The following is a 16,239-nucleotide window of genomic DNA, read 5'->3' on the forward strand; positions in this document are numbered from 1 at the left end:
GAGGGCTCGGGAAGGCGCCTCCCCTTTCCCCCCCCCCGGCCCCGATCCGCCGCTCCCCTCCCGGCGCCCGGCCCCTCGCCCCCGGCCCCGTCCGCGGCCGGTCCCGCCCGGGGAGGCGGCGGGGAGGTGGGGGGGAGAAGGAAAAAGGGGGGAGGAGAGGCGGCGGAGTGCGCTGCCTGCCGAGGAATCAAACGGGAGGGGAGAGAGAAACGTGCGGAGGGAGGGAGGGAGAGAGGGAAGGAGGGAGGGAGGGAAGGACGGGCCGGGCTGGGGAGGGTCCCGGTCCCGGTCCCGCCCGCGTCGCCTCCGCGCTGGGACCGCGGGTGAAGTCGCTCGGGGCGGCCGCCACCCGCCGGCCCCGGACCCCCGGCAGCCGCGGCGGGCAGCCCCCGCGCCCGGCTTGTCAGTAAGTACCCCCCCCCGGCTCCCCGGCACCCGCGGGCCCCGGCCCTCCTGCACTCCCTGCGCGGCTGCATCCCCTGCCCCTCCCGGCCCCCCCCGCACCCCGTTCCTCTCCCGGGCCCCTGCCCTCCCGCGCTCCCTGTACGCTGCATCCCCTGCACGACTCCGGATCCCCGAGCCTTCAGAGCCTCCTTCCCCTCCCGCACCGCTGCCCCGGACCCTTTTCCCCGCGCCCAGATCCCCTTCCCCGCCCCGACACCCTGTCCGGCCGCATCCCTTGCCCGTTCCACCGGACCCTCCAGACTCCCTTCCCCTCCCGGATCCCCAGCCCTCCCATCCCCTTGCCTTCCCGCATCCTTTCCCTGCCGGGCCCCCGTCCTTCCCGGATCTCCCTGCCACCCCGGACCGCTCTCCCTTCCCGGCCCCCCTGTCCTCCTGGCGCACCGGAGCCCCTGTCCTTCCGACCCCTCTGCCTTTCCAGCCCTTCCCCGCCCGCATCTTCCTTTTTCTCTCCCGCAACCGCTGTCCTCCCAGCCTCTTCCCCTCCCGGACCCCCTGCACCCCAGCCCCTGCCCCTCCTCGCCCCAACTCCCCCCGCACCCTCCCAGCCCCTCACTCTCCCCTCAGCCTTCCCCTCGCATCACCACGGAGAGTTTTGGTTCCCGGCCTCCGCCTTCCCTCGGGGAGGGTGTGTGGGGGGGAAGCCGGATCTCTCCGCCGCCCCCTCCTATCCCCGGAGGGAGGGGAGCGGGGTTTCGGGGCCGGAGGGCGAGTCCGCCTCCCCGGAGAGTGCCTCCCCTATTTCCAGCCGTACCCCCGCCCCCGGTTCAGGGAATGCTCTTCCCTAAGCGCCGTGACCCACTTTGCCTCAGACCTTTGGTGCCAGCCCAAGACACAGGCGGATCCTTCTCCAGAGGATGCCTCTGGAGTTTTTGTCCCCAAGGGGTTTGGTCTTTTGCGGGTTGAAAAGCGTTTCTGTGGGTAGGCAACGAGGAGATAGGTATATACTTCTCGAGAAGCAGTATAGGCCTTTTTTTAACATTATAGAAGAGACTTCTTTTTCTTAGTGTTTTAAAAGTAAACAAAACTTTTGTGTAGTGCACATGCTTAATTTCACTTAGAGACTGTTCCTCTGCATTCCCTCCTTGTACTGAAGTAGTATTAATTTTATTGCCTGAACATGAATTGAATTCACTGATTGGTGTCTAATCATGCTTAGGGAAAAAAAGCCCCTGTAAATAGCTATCAGAATTAATTTGGCAGCAACTGTGAGAAATGATCATAAATTTACAAATGCAGTTGGAGTAATGATCCGGCATGGATTTGACAAGGAGTACACCCTCAACCTCTGGGAAGCAGCGTGTAGGTTTCTACAACAGTCAAACAGCACTTGGTCGTGCTGGTAGTGAGCTTAGAGGCTGGGAGTTGTCCGAAAAGGATGCAGAGGGGTTAAGGCTCCTGGATTTGAGCTGGGAAGAGACAAAGAAGAGAAGGAGCTGAGCTGAGTGCAAGGAGGAATATTAGGAGAGATTTCTGTATTTTAATCATGCACTGGTTGTGGTTGCTTGGGAGTGAATCCAAAAGATGTGGCAATGCCTTCACTTACCGGGAGCCCACTGGGAGCTGGGGTTCCTGGCCCTTTTGGACATCAAGCAATAAAGGGCTCCTTTTGCCCAAGGATGCCAACAACTTACGGGAGTGCTGGAAAAAAAACATCACCTTGTAACACTTCTCCAGGGAGTGTGTTAATGAGGTTTATCTCTGCCACAGGCAGAGGTCTGGTCTTGAAAAGTCTTAGGCACTGCGAGCGGTTTTGCGCTGAAGCTGTGGGGCCGTGTATAACGTGAAATACTCTCCCCAGGTGTCGCAGGAGGAAGGCTCGACTAGCTAAGTATAAACGAGACTTCGCCTTTTTTTTCCCTATCAGTACGGGAAGGATCAAGATGTTCGGTGGAGAAAAAGTGAGTAGGCAAGTACACAGGGAACCCCTGAAGGTGGCTGTAGAGCATTCCTGGATGTGCACAGCAGCCTGTGCTGGCCGGGCTGCCTCTCACCACCATCACACGGTCCCTGGCAGCCGGTATCGTTGACAGCAATTCTAGCAGCTGCTTGCAAGGATGGGACAGAAAAGTGAGGTGTCTAATGAAAAGTCCTTTAGGAAGGAAAAACACTCTGGCAGATAAGCATTTTTTTTTCTAATGTCAGTATTACTGAACTTGTCTTTTTCTCCTTTTGATTTAATTAGGGACTATGATGGGAGGAAACATCCCGCTGGCTGTTAGCATCCAAGCTGCTCCCAGCGTAAGGATTTGTCAAGGCTGAGAGACTCTGGATTATCCATAAAACTCCTCTAAAATACACAGCTGCTTTTCTGTCTCCCCATCGTGAGGGGTCTTGGAGTAGATAAAAAAATGGCTTCCAGCCTCACCTGTGCCGGTGTGGTCTGGGCCTTCCTCTCCTTCCTCTGTGCTGCCACCTCCTGCGTGGGCTTCTTCATGCCCTACTGGCTCTTGGGGTCTCAGCTGGAGAAGTCGGTTTCCTTCGGCACTTTCCGGAGATGTTCCTACCCGGTGCGGGACGAGAGCCGCCAGACGACCGTGATGGTGGAGCAATGTGGCCGCTACGCCTCCTTCCAGGCCATCCCGAGCGCTGAATGGAGGATCTGCACGGTGGTGACGGGCCTGGGCTGCGGGCTGCTCCTCTTGGTGGCCCTGACGGCGCTCATGGGCTGCTGCGTCTCCGAGCTCATCTCCAGGACCGTGGGCAGGGTGGCAGGAGGCATCCAGTTTCTGGGGGGTAAGTGCTTGTGCAGAGAGGAGATGGGGGCATCTTCAGGCTGTAGGTTTACATGTGTGGAGACTCCCCTTATGATTTGGGATGAGGAGGGGATGAGTGAAACTTTCTGGTAGCAAGGGAGACCACTTGGCTCCCTCAACGGTTGAGATGATTATCTGGACACGTGGCCCAAAGATGCAACCGCTTGTGGTCACTCTCCTGTGCTTAGACCCTGCCCCGTGGCTGTGCAGCCTTTGACAGCTGCATGGCAAGTTGACTTCTGTGGGCCAACATCTCTGCAGAGGTTTCGTGGGCTGTAGTTTCCAGCAGAGCTCAGCCAGCATGGAGGTAACCTGGAGAAGCATGGTGGCTGCAGAGCCCCATGGAGCATCACGGTTTTGCTGAGGAAAGGCTGTGTTATGTAGGAACAACCTCCCTTCTTCCTCCTTCCTACCCCCATCACTGGCACAGCTCCCACCACCTCTGCTCTCTGCAGCTGTGTGGATCTGGCAACAAGTCCGTGGCCTGGGTTTGAAGTGGGGGATGTTTATTTCGGGTGGAAGTGTCCCGCCATCTCCCAGAAGGAGCCATGATGGGCGGTCCAAGCCACGCTGCCCGCTGATGGTGCTGTGGGTTTGTTGAGTCTATGGGGAGTGTGTGGGAGAATGACCTCCCCTCCTTTTTTTAGCTCGTAATTGTACAGAGTATTTGTAACCGTGGCGTATTTGAAGGGTATGAGACAATAAACAGGATCCTCAAGCATGTTTTTTATAGGGCAGTTTTCTCAGTAACTCATCACTCTCCTGTCATCGGTGACATGCGGCTCAGTGGCACTCACTTTTGCCTGGTGCAAGCGCTCCACCACCCGTGCGCGCTCGCCCCAGTAAGGGACAAGTTTTCCTGAGCTCTGGGTGTCAGGGCAGTGTAGGTGCCAGCGTTTTGGGTCCCCTGCAGTGTCGGGTCTCAGCCCGGTGCCCCGGCTCATGCCGCGGAGGAGCAGGCTGTAGTGGGACCCCACCTCTCTCCCCTCCAAACAGAAACTCGCCCTGCAAGGGCAGTCCAAATACATCTGGAGTCTGCAGCCCTACAGAAGCGCAAGACAAAAACTCCGATACCGTCCAGCTCGGGGCGGACAACTGAGGCAAAGAAAGGGCCCCATGCCAGGCCTGCAGCCAGCCAATGCCGGCGTAGCTCCTCCTGGGCCATGAGGAGCCCTGCCTCCAACTTTTTGAGTAGTTTCTGTACTTTGGAGCAAACCAAGCCCATCGCTGTACCCTTCCATCAGCTTTGTGACCCACAGGCATTCCGGTGTTTAATCTGGCTGACAATTTGAAAGCGCAGCTGCTGCTGGAGAGTTAACTCTGCTGGGAGCTGCGGCTTCTTGAAGCCTGCTCCCTTATACAGCTCCAGACAGGCAGCCACGGGGTGGAGGGGATTTTCGGTTCGGTGACACTCTGTGAGCCTGCTCAGTCTGGCTATTTTCACTTAAAGCCATCACAGGCTTGTGCCTTAACCACCCCCTCTTTCCAACTGCTGGCTCTGCTCGTCTGGTTTTAATTTGCGTTTGGCCCCATTCTCATGTCCGTGCTCCCCAGCCTGCCCGTGGCTTGGAGCCGGCTGTGCCTGTGTCTGCTTACAGCCACCCCAGCAAAGGCGGCAGCTCCAGCGGTGGCTGGTCGGATGGAGGGGACGCAGGAGGAACCCTGCTCCTCCTGTGGCACCGGTGTGGACTGAAGGTATGCCCCCTTCTCCGAGGCGGGATAGTGGCTCCTGTGCAAGGGGGCGAGAGGTCCCTTCAGACCTCTGAGCCGAGCAGGCGGCATCCCGTCCCGCCTGGAAGGGCGTCAGCAGGTACTGCTTGTCCTCGGGAGGTGACAATTCAAAGAAGTGTGGACTTGTGAGATGAAACGAAAATTGCCAACAACTTTGCTTACAGTTCAGAAATTAGTTACACAGCATGTCTAATTTTCCCCTCTACTGGCTTTTATGGTTGTTTCTCATTTCACGCAGCACTGCTGGAAGTGTGTAAAAATGAACAAAGCGAGAACCCGTCATTTCTTAACCTGCTTGAAACACGGGTACGCGAGGGAGAGGTACTGGTGGTGAAAGCCTGTTATTTGGATGAACTGAAGGGACGTATCAGGGTAAAGATCAGATCCTTACATCCTCAATCAAACCCTTAGCTGCTATAAATCAGTATAGCTTCATTGTTTAAATGACATGCCTACATTTATTTGGATGTCTAACTTAGGCACTATAATTATTAGCTTGTTTTATGTCAAGATGATAGCCACGAGCTGTTCACTTTATTTACTAACTGTGAATGCCAGCTCTTTGTTCCCTGTACTAGCTCTTTGTTCCCTGTACTACAGTTGTAGGTTTAGTTATATACCACAATGTCTGCTTTGAACATGGCTTAGTGGCAGTACTGTGATCGTCATTTTAATTGGCCTCCACTTGGAGATCTAACCAAATAAAGCCTGCACATTTTTTAATTTTTTTTTTTACTGGGGAAAAGAACCCCTTTCTTTCTATATATGAAGAAAAAGCCTGGGGAAATAAGCAGCCCACTGAGTGATGCTATTAGTTCATCCTCTCAATTAGGGCAAGGAGATGGCTAGGCAGTTTCACTTTCTGTTTTCGTCCAAGTCACCTGCACCAACACCCGGCTGTGGCTCCCGTGGCAGAAGATGAGTGTTGGAATAAACTGTATTCCTCTTGAAGTTAGAAACCAGCTTAAAGACACACTCAGGGCAGCTAGTTTATGACTTTAGTGGTGTTCCATTAGTCTAGCATCCAAGTAATTTTCTCAACATGATTTAAAAATGCAGACTTGTTGAGGAACTAAACCAATTGACAAGAGCGTTATGGGAGGCCCAAGAGTGGGTGAGATGTACAAGCCCCTAAAGCTGTGGTGAGCCAAAGCATTAAGGTTGCTAAAATGAACTTACTCCAACACTGGAAGCATTTTTACTGCTGTGAAAAGGTGTCAGAGAGGTTTGCTTACCGGAGGTGGTAGGCAAACAGCCTGATCTTCTTCTTCAGCAGTGCAAAGGAGGAGTAACTCCAAGTAGGTCAGTGGAATAACACCTGTATAAAAGTAGTGCAGCTCACACTAGCTAAATGGTGCCAAGGTTTTACAGCTGGGATTTCCCCAAGTTGTACGTGGCAACTCAGGGGAGTGAATTATTCATGCGTGCTTATACCATAAATCTGCTCTTGTCATAAAAATTGAATGGCAGAACCTGCAAGAAACTGCAGATCCATGCAAAGTCAGAAGGGCTCTTTAGATATGTGTTGATGTTACATACTTCATCTATATTTGCTACTTCAGATAATCCTGGCTACAGAACATACATGTATTTTAAGATGACCCTAGGATGATACACGCTGAGTTTCTGTTCCGAGTAGGAAGGTTGCATCATAGACTTTTCCTCCCGTCTGCAATTATGGGAACCGCTTTCTTTCCCATGCATGATCACATGGCAGCTCTGTAGCCATTACAGCAATTGCCTAAGTGAACAACAGTGCTATTTTTAGCTTTTTCTAAGGCAATTTGGTAGTGGATGACAAGAAGTAGCCAATATGCCAAGGCCAGCCATTTCTGCAGTGACTACCAGTGGTCTGCAGTCCATGGTCGGCTAACTGCTGCTGCAGTGGCTCAGAACACGCTTTACGGACATTTCTGTTGGATTGCTTCTAAGAACTGACAACTGAGGTGAAAGTTATGCTGTCTGTAACCTCTTGAGGGCACAGTTATGTAGATGGATACAGTCTTCGCTGATAACAGTAAGTGCGATGTTTCCAGCTGGTTTCCTTTGAGTGTTTGGAAGACTGAGGCATAGATAATGCAGCTAGAACAGATTGCAAGGATGTATCTTTGGCCATAACTATTGAGGGCATGACAGCAGGAAGTGAAGTTTAACAAATCTATGGCAAATTGGAGTCTGTAATTATCGATCTTCTTTTCATTGTGCTGTGGCAAGTCAATTCCACTTAAATGGGGAGACTAGAAATTTGCAGGTAAGTAGCTCAGATATGACATCCTAATTTGGTGAGTAGTTTCACTCTCTGAATGCAGAGCAATGATTTTAAGAACACTGCAATAATTTTAAGAACATAATGAACTTAAAGGTTAGTCAGTTTTATGAGAGGCAGTGGATCAAAAGACACAAGTATTGCAGGGATGGTCAATTTAAAGAGCGTTATGCTGGCAAGGTGAAGCTTTTCATTAAAATGGTCAGTGCGCAGGAATTATAGATGAAATCTGTGCTAACTCAGAGCTCCCTTTGGCTGTGTTGGACAGCTAAGCCAAACTCAGAGGGATATGAGTCCAAGGGAACAGAGCATGAAACAACCTGCTAACTTAGACACCTCTCTGAGTCCGACACTTTGGTGCTGATTCCCAGTGGCATGTGACAATCATAGAATCATAGAATGGTTAGGGTTGGAAGGGACCTTCAGAGGTAATCTAGTCCAACCCCCTGCAAGGAGCAGGGACATCTCCAACCAGATCAGGTTGCTCAGAGCCCCATCCAGCCTGACCTTGAACGTTTCCAGGGATGGGGCATCTACCACCTCTCTGGGCAACCAAGTCAGCCCTCTCCATCATTACGGTCTAGTCATGTGGTTTGTATTGCCATCTTTAGTTCTGATCGCTCATTGATTGTACGCAATAAATGCACAAGTTTTGCTGCTTCCTTCAGGAAAGGAGCAAGCTTTTCAACAGCGCCTTTTCTTTCTCTCCTTATTTCTCTATCTTGTTATCCTTGTGTCTCATGGGAGTACTAAAACCCCTGAAACTATGGCCCTTGAATTGCCGGTTAGAAAGTCTGGAGAGCTCTTGAACTGAGGAGGAGAGATGAAAGGACCATTTGATTATTTGAGAAAAAAAGGGCACAGATCCTAACAACTTCTGATTTTGTCTCAGAAAAAAAAAAAAAAAAAAAAAAAGTGGCCTTCTGGAAAAAGCTCTCAGCACCACACAGAATTGCTGCAAAATCTTTTGCTGTGTCCCATGCCAATGTCCCATGTTTCCATCACCTGTAGACTGCTCAGGACAAGTGTTTGCTGGGTGTGGAGGGCAGAAGAATGAGGAGTGTTCTGTCAAGGTGAGGAGAGCATTGATTGTGGGGTCATGGTTCTGTGTTGTCTGTGAGGAAATCTTAGAGAAAGCCTTTGAGATTTTGGGTTGGAGATCCAAAAGGGAGGCAGATCCAAAGGAGATCTGGAAGTTGTTAGCATATTAATGGCTGAATCTGACTTCTCAGGTGAGATGATTAAGGTCTAAAATGTAGGTGACAGAGAAAGGAAGAGCACTAAAGTGGGAGCACAGTGGGACCATGCAGAGAAGCTGTTCTTCAAGGAAAATGCTTGAGGAAACAGTTAAAGAAGTAAGAGGAACTTCTGGAAGAGATGTATTCACTGAACCTAAGGGACTGTCATGTTTCAAGGAACATGACTGGTAGTCAAAGGCAACCTGCGGGTCAAGGAGAGTGAGGGCAGTCTCAGTTCTAAGACTGGCTATGAAGAAGTCATTAGGGGCTTTGGTGAGTGTAGTTCCAGTTGACTGTAGGGACTAGAAACTCCTGGGAAAAATTTGTGTGGAGCTGGAGGAAAAGAACTGCAGAATGGTGATCAGTAATGGTTATTTTGTCTAACAGCTGAAGTGAGACTCTCTGCTTTCTGCCTGGAAGACCAAGGTCAGGATCTTTTATCCCTATAGGGAGAACTGAGAAGAGCCTTGCTAGGGATGGGGAAGATTTGAGATGCTCAGGAGACTTCCAGGAAGGAAATATTTACAGTTGCAGTTCTCCCAAGCCTATCTTGTCCATTTCCTCCATCTATGCATATTATTCTCAACTCCTCCTGAGATTTGTACCTGAAAAAAAAGAGAAATAAAACCATGCAAAAATAACCTTTTAGTTCTTTCATCCTCTTTAGCCTAAAATATTTTTCAAAAGGGTAACTTTTGAGGAGAGGCTAGGGAGGGGCATCTGCTTCTGTCCAACACCGAGCTCTCTTCTTCACCTGCAAGTTAGCTGCTCCAGGCTGCTTGGCTGCATCTTCTTCTGTCTTTCCTCTTGTCAGATGCAAAGCTTCAGTTACTTTGCTGTGCTCATGTAGACATGTGACAGGGCAATCCTCATCCTAGACAAAGACAAGCTGCATGTTAGATATTAATCCCGTGTGTGCGTGGATGTATAAAGGCACTGTGAGGGGGGCATGTGAAAGGAACAGATGCCTCACCAGGAGGTAACAGAGGAAGAGTGAAGAAGAAACATGGCACTGTTAAATATTGCTAGCGAGTGATTACGTGCCATGTCATAGGCTCACAGATTCAGCAATAATAAGGTCAGCAGAGAACACTGTGACTATTTAGTCTGAGGTCTGCTGTAGTATGGGTCATAGGACAGCCTTCATGTGATTTAGGTTTGAACAAGAGTATATATCTGAGAAAAAAAAAGCAGCTTCTGATCTGAATGTAATTACTTTCAGAAAAGCAGGATCTTCATAAGTTCTTGCAGTGGTGAATTATCTTGACTGCTTTCCTTCTAGATCATTAATGCAAACATTAAAAAGTGTAGCACCAAGGATATATCATTGCAAAATTACATTTTCTTGAGGATCGTTATTTTTTTTAAGATCCAACAGTAAACTTGTGTTTAATCCATTTAAGCAGTGCTATGTTGTGGTTTCTTTACCAGAACAACCTGTATAGAAGCAGCTTTGTGGCTGCTATGTTTCACACCAGTTGTCTCTCCAGTTTTCTATAGGCATCCACTAAAAGATTAAGAGCAGCATATAGCTTTGCAGCTTTATCCGTTTTTGGCTTGACTCTGACTTGCTGAACTGCCTCACATGACTGCTAGTGATGATGTTTGGTATCTGCTTCCCAGCACTACAAGGTGCCTTCACATACTGTGGGTGCAGCACAGAGTCAAATGCTTGGATTTGGGTTTGGAGTCCGGTTAAGTAAGGCGGGGATGTGTTATTGTTTGGGAAGATGTTTAGAACAGGGGAACTTAGACAGTGACGTTACCTTAACAAATTTTGTAGCATATGTTTTATTAAAAATTAGCCAGCTCTCTCTCTGCTGTATTCAAACAGGAGTTAAAATGTAAGACAAATTCAAGACTAAAGCCGAACCGATGCAATGTATGTCCTCTGTCACTCTCAGTTTATAAACGACATTACTTAGATTCCTACTCTCTTAATCAGATGTAGCCTGTATTGCTTGAGTCTTTCCTCTATGCGTGGGCCACCAAGTCTGACTGGAGGGGAATCAAAGTTAGTAGGTACTTATCTGAAATCAGTAAAAAAAAAGGGTGTAGACTTAGATACATTTCCCATGGTTGCCTTCACCTTGCTCGCAGAGGTTCCCTCTGCGGCCCTCCTAAAGGCAGCTGCCCCAACAGATCTTTTTCTGTGATTGTTCCCTGAGGAGGCCCCCTGAAGGAGACCTGAGTTAGCAAAGATTTGCTATTTAAGCTAACACCAACATTTTAACGAAGCAGGTTAGCGAGGAAGAATCAGCAATAAACGTTACCGGTCATAAAGTGCAGAATCAGTAGCTCTGAGGAGATCATCCCTGCCAGCAAGGTCACGGGTGGCGCAGAGCAAGCAGGGAGTTGCAATGCTGTCGGAATAGTGGAGATGCAACTTGAAGAAGACAAATGATGTGGAGAGTAGCCTTCCTACTCAGCTGTCTTTGGTTTTTTTTTTTTTTTTTCCCCAACCATTTCCGATATCTTGACTCTTTTGGTGTTTCAAAATCTTACTAATAAAGCAGTGGAGCCCTTATGGGCTGCAAATTTCTGTCTGTCCTTTGAAGTCAGTGATGCTTAGCACAAATGGCATCAATATTTCTATCCTAGAGGTAAGATGAGCTGATTGTGACATTAGCCTAAAATGGGTGTGGTTCTGAGGCTGCGTTTCTTCTTGAAGATCTGCCCCAGTGAATTAGCTTATTTATACTGAATTGCGCTTCGAAACATACATTTATTTTTGTTTGTTGTTTTTTTTTCCGATTATATTTACTCCTAATATAACTTTTGGCTAAATACAGGGGAAAAAAAACCATGCAGAGTTTCAGCCTGGAACAAATTCTGCAAGTTAGATTTTATGTGCTTTGGAAGCACATTTAAAATGGAAATGCTGATGTATTAGAAAAAATAAAAGATGCTGCTAAAATATTGTGAAGAATATTTTTATTTCTCTTGTTTTCCTACTGATGTTGAATATAGAAGTGCTTTTTTTTTAATATTGCTGCAGCTGTATTGGGTTTAAGCAGAATTTTGCATTAAGAACAGAATTTTTGATCTAAAGAAGTCCTGGAGTGCTGTTTTATTTATCTATAGAAAGAAGTTCAGACTTCTTGCTTTTTTCCCCTCTTTTATTAGAAAGGAAAAATGATGCTCAGCACTTCTGTGATGCTTTTCATTTCAAAAGGCTTTGCTTGCATAACCTAATGAAACTTCAGAAAACGTGAGGCAGGGGAGCAAATAATCTATTTTGCCTGTGTAGAGTCAAAGTAAATCCAGAGTTACTTCACTTCAGATCCTCTGTGTTTGTGTTGATTAGAGCAGAATCTGGGTTGTAGTTAGCAATTTTGTTTCTGCATTGAAAGATCTGGCTTGTTTTGCTTCCTGAGCTCCATGAGATATTTGAATATTTCTGGGAACTCCATTTAGGCATCAAAATGTTTCAATATTTTCCAGTGTGAATGAGGTCATATGCCCTACAGACAGCACAGGATTGTTCCCAATGGTGTATTTTCCAGGATTTCGTCCAGTCTGGTGTTAAACATCTATGTAAAGTTTTTTTTTTTCCCTTACTTCTCTCAGGAAATTCAGCTTACTAGGCATTCCACTCGGAAATTTTTCACAATATTCAACCTGCGTTTTCCATTCCTTGCTCACATCCTTTTACTTCTCCAATACACATTTTTACCTTCTAAATTCTCTGACTTTTAAAGTACAATAAAACAGTTTTCAATCTCCACATCTACAAGTGTAGAACTCAAGGGCAATCAAGGTACTGTTTTAATGCAGCGAGCAGTTAGGAAGGAACATGGTGTAGTTCAGAAACATGGGATGTATTTGCAGTACCAAAACTCCAGCCACAGCCACATGCCTTGTGGTGGCCAGCATGTGGGCTGGCTCCTTGCTCAAGGGTTTTGACTCTCTGGAATACCTTTGTTGACTTCAACAATGTTAAACTTTTTCTGTTGCCCAAGTGCAAGGTTCTGAGTGGCATTCAGACCATGGGTAGATGGCCTTAAGTCACAGAGGAGCAAGAAGGACGTCTTCTCCTTCATCTTGGGATGACTCTGACTTGGGATGACAAGGCATCACTCTGACCTCTGGTCAGAGGGGCAATATTGCATTTGACAGATTCCTTCTAGTAGCTGTCGTGCGACTTCTCAGGCATGAAAAACTGGCCGTGGTTAATGCACCCTGACAATGCTGGTGATAAGTCCAATTCACTGGGCTTGTTTAGATCTCGTTTACGTTGTTTGTTCCACTGTCAGTCCCCTGAGATGTCACAGGTACATCTTTGAACAGAGTAAGACTTTTTTTTTTCCCACCAGACTGGCTTTTCCTTAGAGCCTGACCTGCTGAAATCAACAACAATATTCCTCCCTGGGACTCGGGGGAGGGCAGGATCTGGAGCTCAATGCTGTTGCTGCTGGTTGAGGCTAGCGGGATTTGGAGGAGGTTGCTGCTGTGTAGCAGTGCAGAAACCTTCACAGGATGCCAGATCCTACCCAGTTCCCCAGATAAGGAATATTAATTGCAGCAGGACTAATGCCTTAGAACAAAACTCTTTCTTGAGAGGGTTGCAGTAGCATAAGCGCAGTCCACCTTTTCCTGTGTAAGTCTGATAAATCCCAGTCTTTCATGAGGACTGGCTATTTTGAATTGATTTGCTGGTACAATTCTTTCTAGGCTAACAGACTTTTAAGTAAGCTTGGCAGTAGTTTGTAGGATTACAAAGAAAATATTAATGAAAGAAAACCTATTACCTATGACAAATAATTGTTATTTTTATCTGTTAACATGATCCAAAAGGCTCCAGAGAGAATGAAGCAGAAAATGCAGAGTTCTGATAAACACCATATCATTTCTGTAGTAATGTAAAGATTTGACCCTTTCCTTTGCAATCCGACAGTTCAGTTGACTTGCGTTGTCTCCCAATAAAGATGCCTTTGTAATATAAAGTAGTATTGCTGATTTGAGAAGAATGGCTTTCTAATAAATGTGGAGAGATATGGTGTTTGTCCCTTGCTTTGAGGAGAAAGGATTTGAGGTAAAGCCATGAATGATCAATCTGGAGTAACAAAAGCTGCTTCTGAAATACAGCGCCCTGTGAAAGGATACGCAACCCACTAACATAGCGGAGTGTAAGAAACAGCCTTACGGCTTCTGAGGAGCGTGCTGTCTGACTTCTTCACAAGTTCAGGCTTTTGTCTGAGTCTACAGCTAATGGAAAGCCTATTCATTAGTACATTTTTTTAATTTATTTTTTTTTTTTAAATCAGAATGAACTTGATATTCAGAGCATCACAAGCAATTCAGGTCAGGCACAATTCAGCTGAGTGCCAGTTACTGGGAAGAGTTACCAGAACATACTAAAAAGTACTTACTTTTGGAAATCTATAGAAACTAGAGTGGTGTGATGTTGAGGGACCTTTGTGAGTGTATGTGTGAGAAGAAGTTTCTTGGTACTTGGTTTCAAACTTTGCTTTGACTGAGCCCAGGTGCTGCTGCATGACTACAAACTTTAAATGTAATTTGGAGATTAGTACATCTGCCTGGCAAATTTATACAACCCTCAGTTTTTATGGTGTTGCTTCTGTTACAGTTGTTGTTATAACGTAGGAAATTCTAGAAATCCATCCTGTGAATCACTGATGAAAGAGAGACAGAGATGGTTGCTTCTTCAAAGAGGTCGTAGCTGAAACAAAGTCAGAGCGGGAAACTGAGGGTGCTTTGAATTTACTGCATTTTTAATATGATAAGTACTGATGCTGACTAATTTCTTGTGTGCTTTGTAGAGGAGTAGGTTAAAAGGAGACCTCTAAGTGTTGGCTTAGTAACAAATGACAAATTTATTACCTGCATGGTAGAGTTTCCTCTTCAGATAACCTGCACCCCTCTAAAAGCTCTTTTACTTCAACTGCATCCTCAGAAAGGTGTGAGCAGAGGTGGGAGCAGTCAGAGGCCGGGGTTATGGTAGGCAAAGCTGGACAAGGAGAGCAGAGGAATGGGAGGGGAAGGAAGCAGGTGGAGCAGGACAGGAGGGGGCAGCGAGGGGAGAGGAGCTTCACCCCCTTGTAAAGCTCCATTTGCAGTATCCTCTGCTCCTGCTGACTCGCAGAGGGTCTTCTAGATGTTGTATGGGTTATGCACAGGAAAATACAGAACTTAAGACCTCTGTGCTGTATTGTAGTTTAGCTTTCAAGCAATTCTGTTAGTTTTTAAGTCCTTTTTCTGCTACAGCAGTAAAAATATGATGCATGGCACTAAATACTGCGATAAAACTCTTTACAGCCAAGACAAGCCCCCAAACCATTACAGGTGCCTTCTGCAAAATTGGAGAAGACTCTGGTGAGACCTTATTCCAACTCTCAGTACTTAAAAGGGGCTTATAGGAAACCTGGGGACAGACTTTTTAATAGGATCTGTAGTGACAGAACAAGAGGTAATGGTTTTAAAATAGAAGGAAGTCGATTCAGACTGGACACAAGGAAGAAATTTTTTACACTGAGGGTGGTGGAACACTGGGACAGGTTGCCCAGTGAGGTGATGGATGCCCCATCCCTGGAAACATTCAAGGCCGGGTTGGACAGGGCTCTGAGCAATCTGATCTGGTTGGAGATGTCCCTGCTCCTTGCAGGGAGGTTGGACTAGATGACCTTTAAAGGTCCCTTCTGACTCAAACTATTCTATGATTCTATGATTCTTCTCCTATGTTAGTGTTATCTTTTATTGCCTATTCTTCTCCACTGACTTAAATTTATTCCTCAGGCTTTGGAATGGGACAACATGAGTGAGGATAGTTTATGCTGAGCCATTCACAACTCTGTTTAGCTTGTTCCTCTTTTTGATAACAATTTGCAATAAAAACTGTGTCAGGAAAGAACTCGGTGATCTGTGAGGGCTCGGACAAGACTTGTGCTGGAGATGGCAAATTCCATTTCAGGCCACTGAAGCTGGAGATCCGGTGCTAAGAACACAGGAAGCTGGGAGGATAAATACTGTAACTTTTCATCTCATGCATAAGAATTGCTGTCTGTTTTGATCTCATGATAGAGAAAAGTCATTATGCTTATCTCATCTAACATAGTGGCTAGTCTGATTACAAGCTTCCCTGCCTGGCACCTTTTTAAATTCAATTTGGCTGCCTGTGCCCTTGGCACACAGTAGGTTTCATTAAATTTCACAGCAGTTAGTTTTCATTCCCTCTGTGACACCTTTTTATCAACATTTGACTTTAGCGTAATTTCAAGCAATTGTGCTTTTTTTTGCGAAGCATTTGTACCATAATAATTTGGCAGTGCAGGTGGGGGAAGACGATTCAGACACCGTTGCAAATCTACGTAGAAAACTAATATACGAGAAGCCAGGTCATCTTGCAAGTGTTTTTTCGCATGTGATGAGAACAAAAAGGAGCTGCCTCCCTTCCTCCTCTGGTAGTATCATCCAAGACTCACAAAAGAGGCAAATTTTATTTCTTTCAAGCTAATCACAGCTTTATTTTAAAAGCAGAGCTAGTGGACTGCTTCTGGATCGACAACCCAAAGTTGTAAGTCAAGATTTGGCAACGCAGGCTGCTTTGCAAGTCTATGTGAGTTTTCTTTTAAAAAACAGATGAGGAAGCTGGTTTGTTAGGAAAGTGTGTGTATGCGTATGAGTGCAGGAATACAGAGAGCAAATGTGATTGTTTTCCTTCTAGGATCTGATACTCAGTCCTTGGTAGGTGGGGTGAAGGAACGTGAGCACCCCAGCATGGACCTGGCATCTCACATCACTGCTACCTCTTCCCCAGCACTTTCTT

General features: G+C 47.0%; 1 protein-coding gene across 1 annotated transcript in view; it reads left to right on the forward strand.

Moving 5' to 3' along the window:
- The first annotated feature begins 281 nt into the window (after positions 1-281).
- The window catches only part of LHFPL6 (LHFPL tetraspan subfamily member 6), a 141,487-nt gene continuing 125,529 nt past the window's right edge, over positions 282-16,239 (forward strand). The window contains exons 1-2 of the mRNA XM_086771923.1: positions 282-406; positions 2,648-3,198. Coding sequence (XP_086628049.1) covers positions 2,814-3,198 — 385 coding nt within the window. The 5' untranslated portion in view covers positions 282-406; positions 2,648-2,813. The remainder of the gene's footprint in view (positions 407-2,647; positions 3,199-16,239) is intronic.

This window comes from Chlamydotis macqueenii, chromosome 1, assembly GCF_036417535.1.
Source record: "Chlamydotis macqueenii isolate bChlMac1 chromosome 1, bChlMac1.mat, whole genome shotgun sequence".
Lineage (NCBI taxonomy): Eukaryota > Metazoa > Chordata > Aves > Otidiformes > Otididae > Chlamydotis > Chlamydotis macqueenii.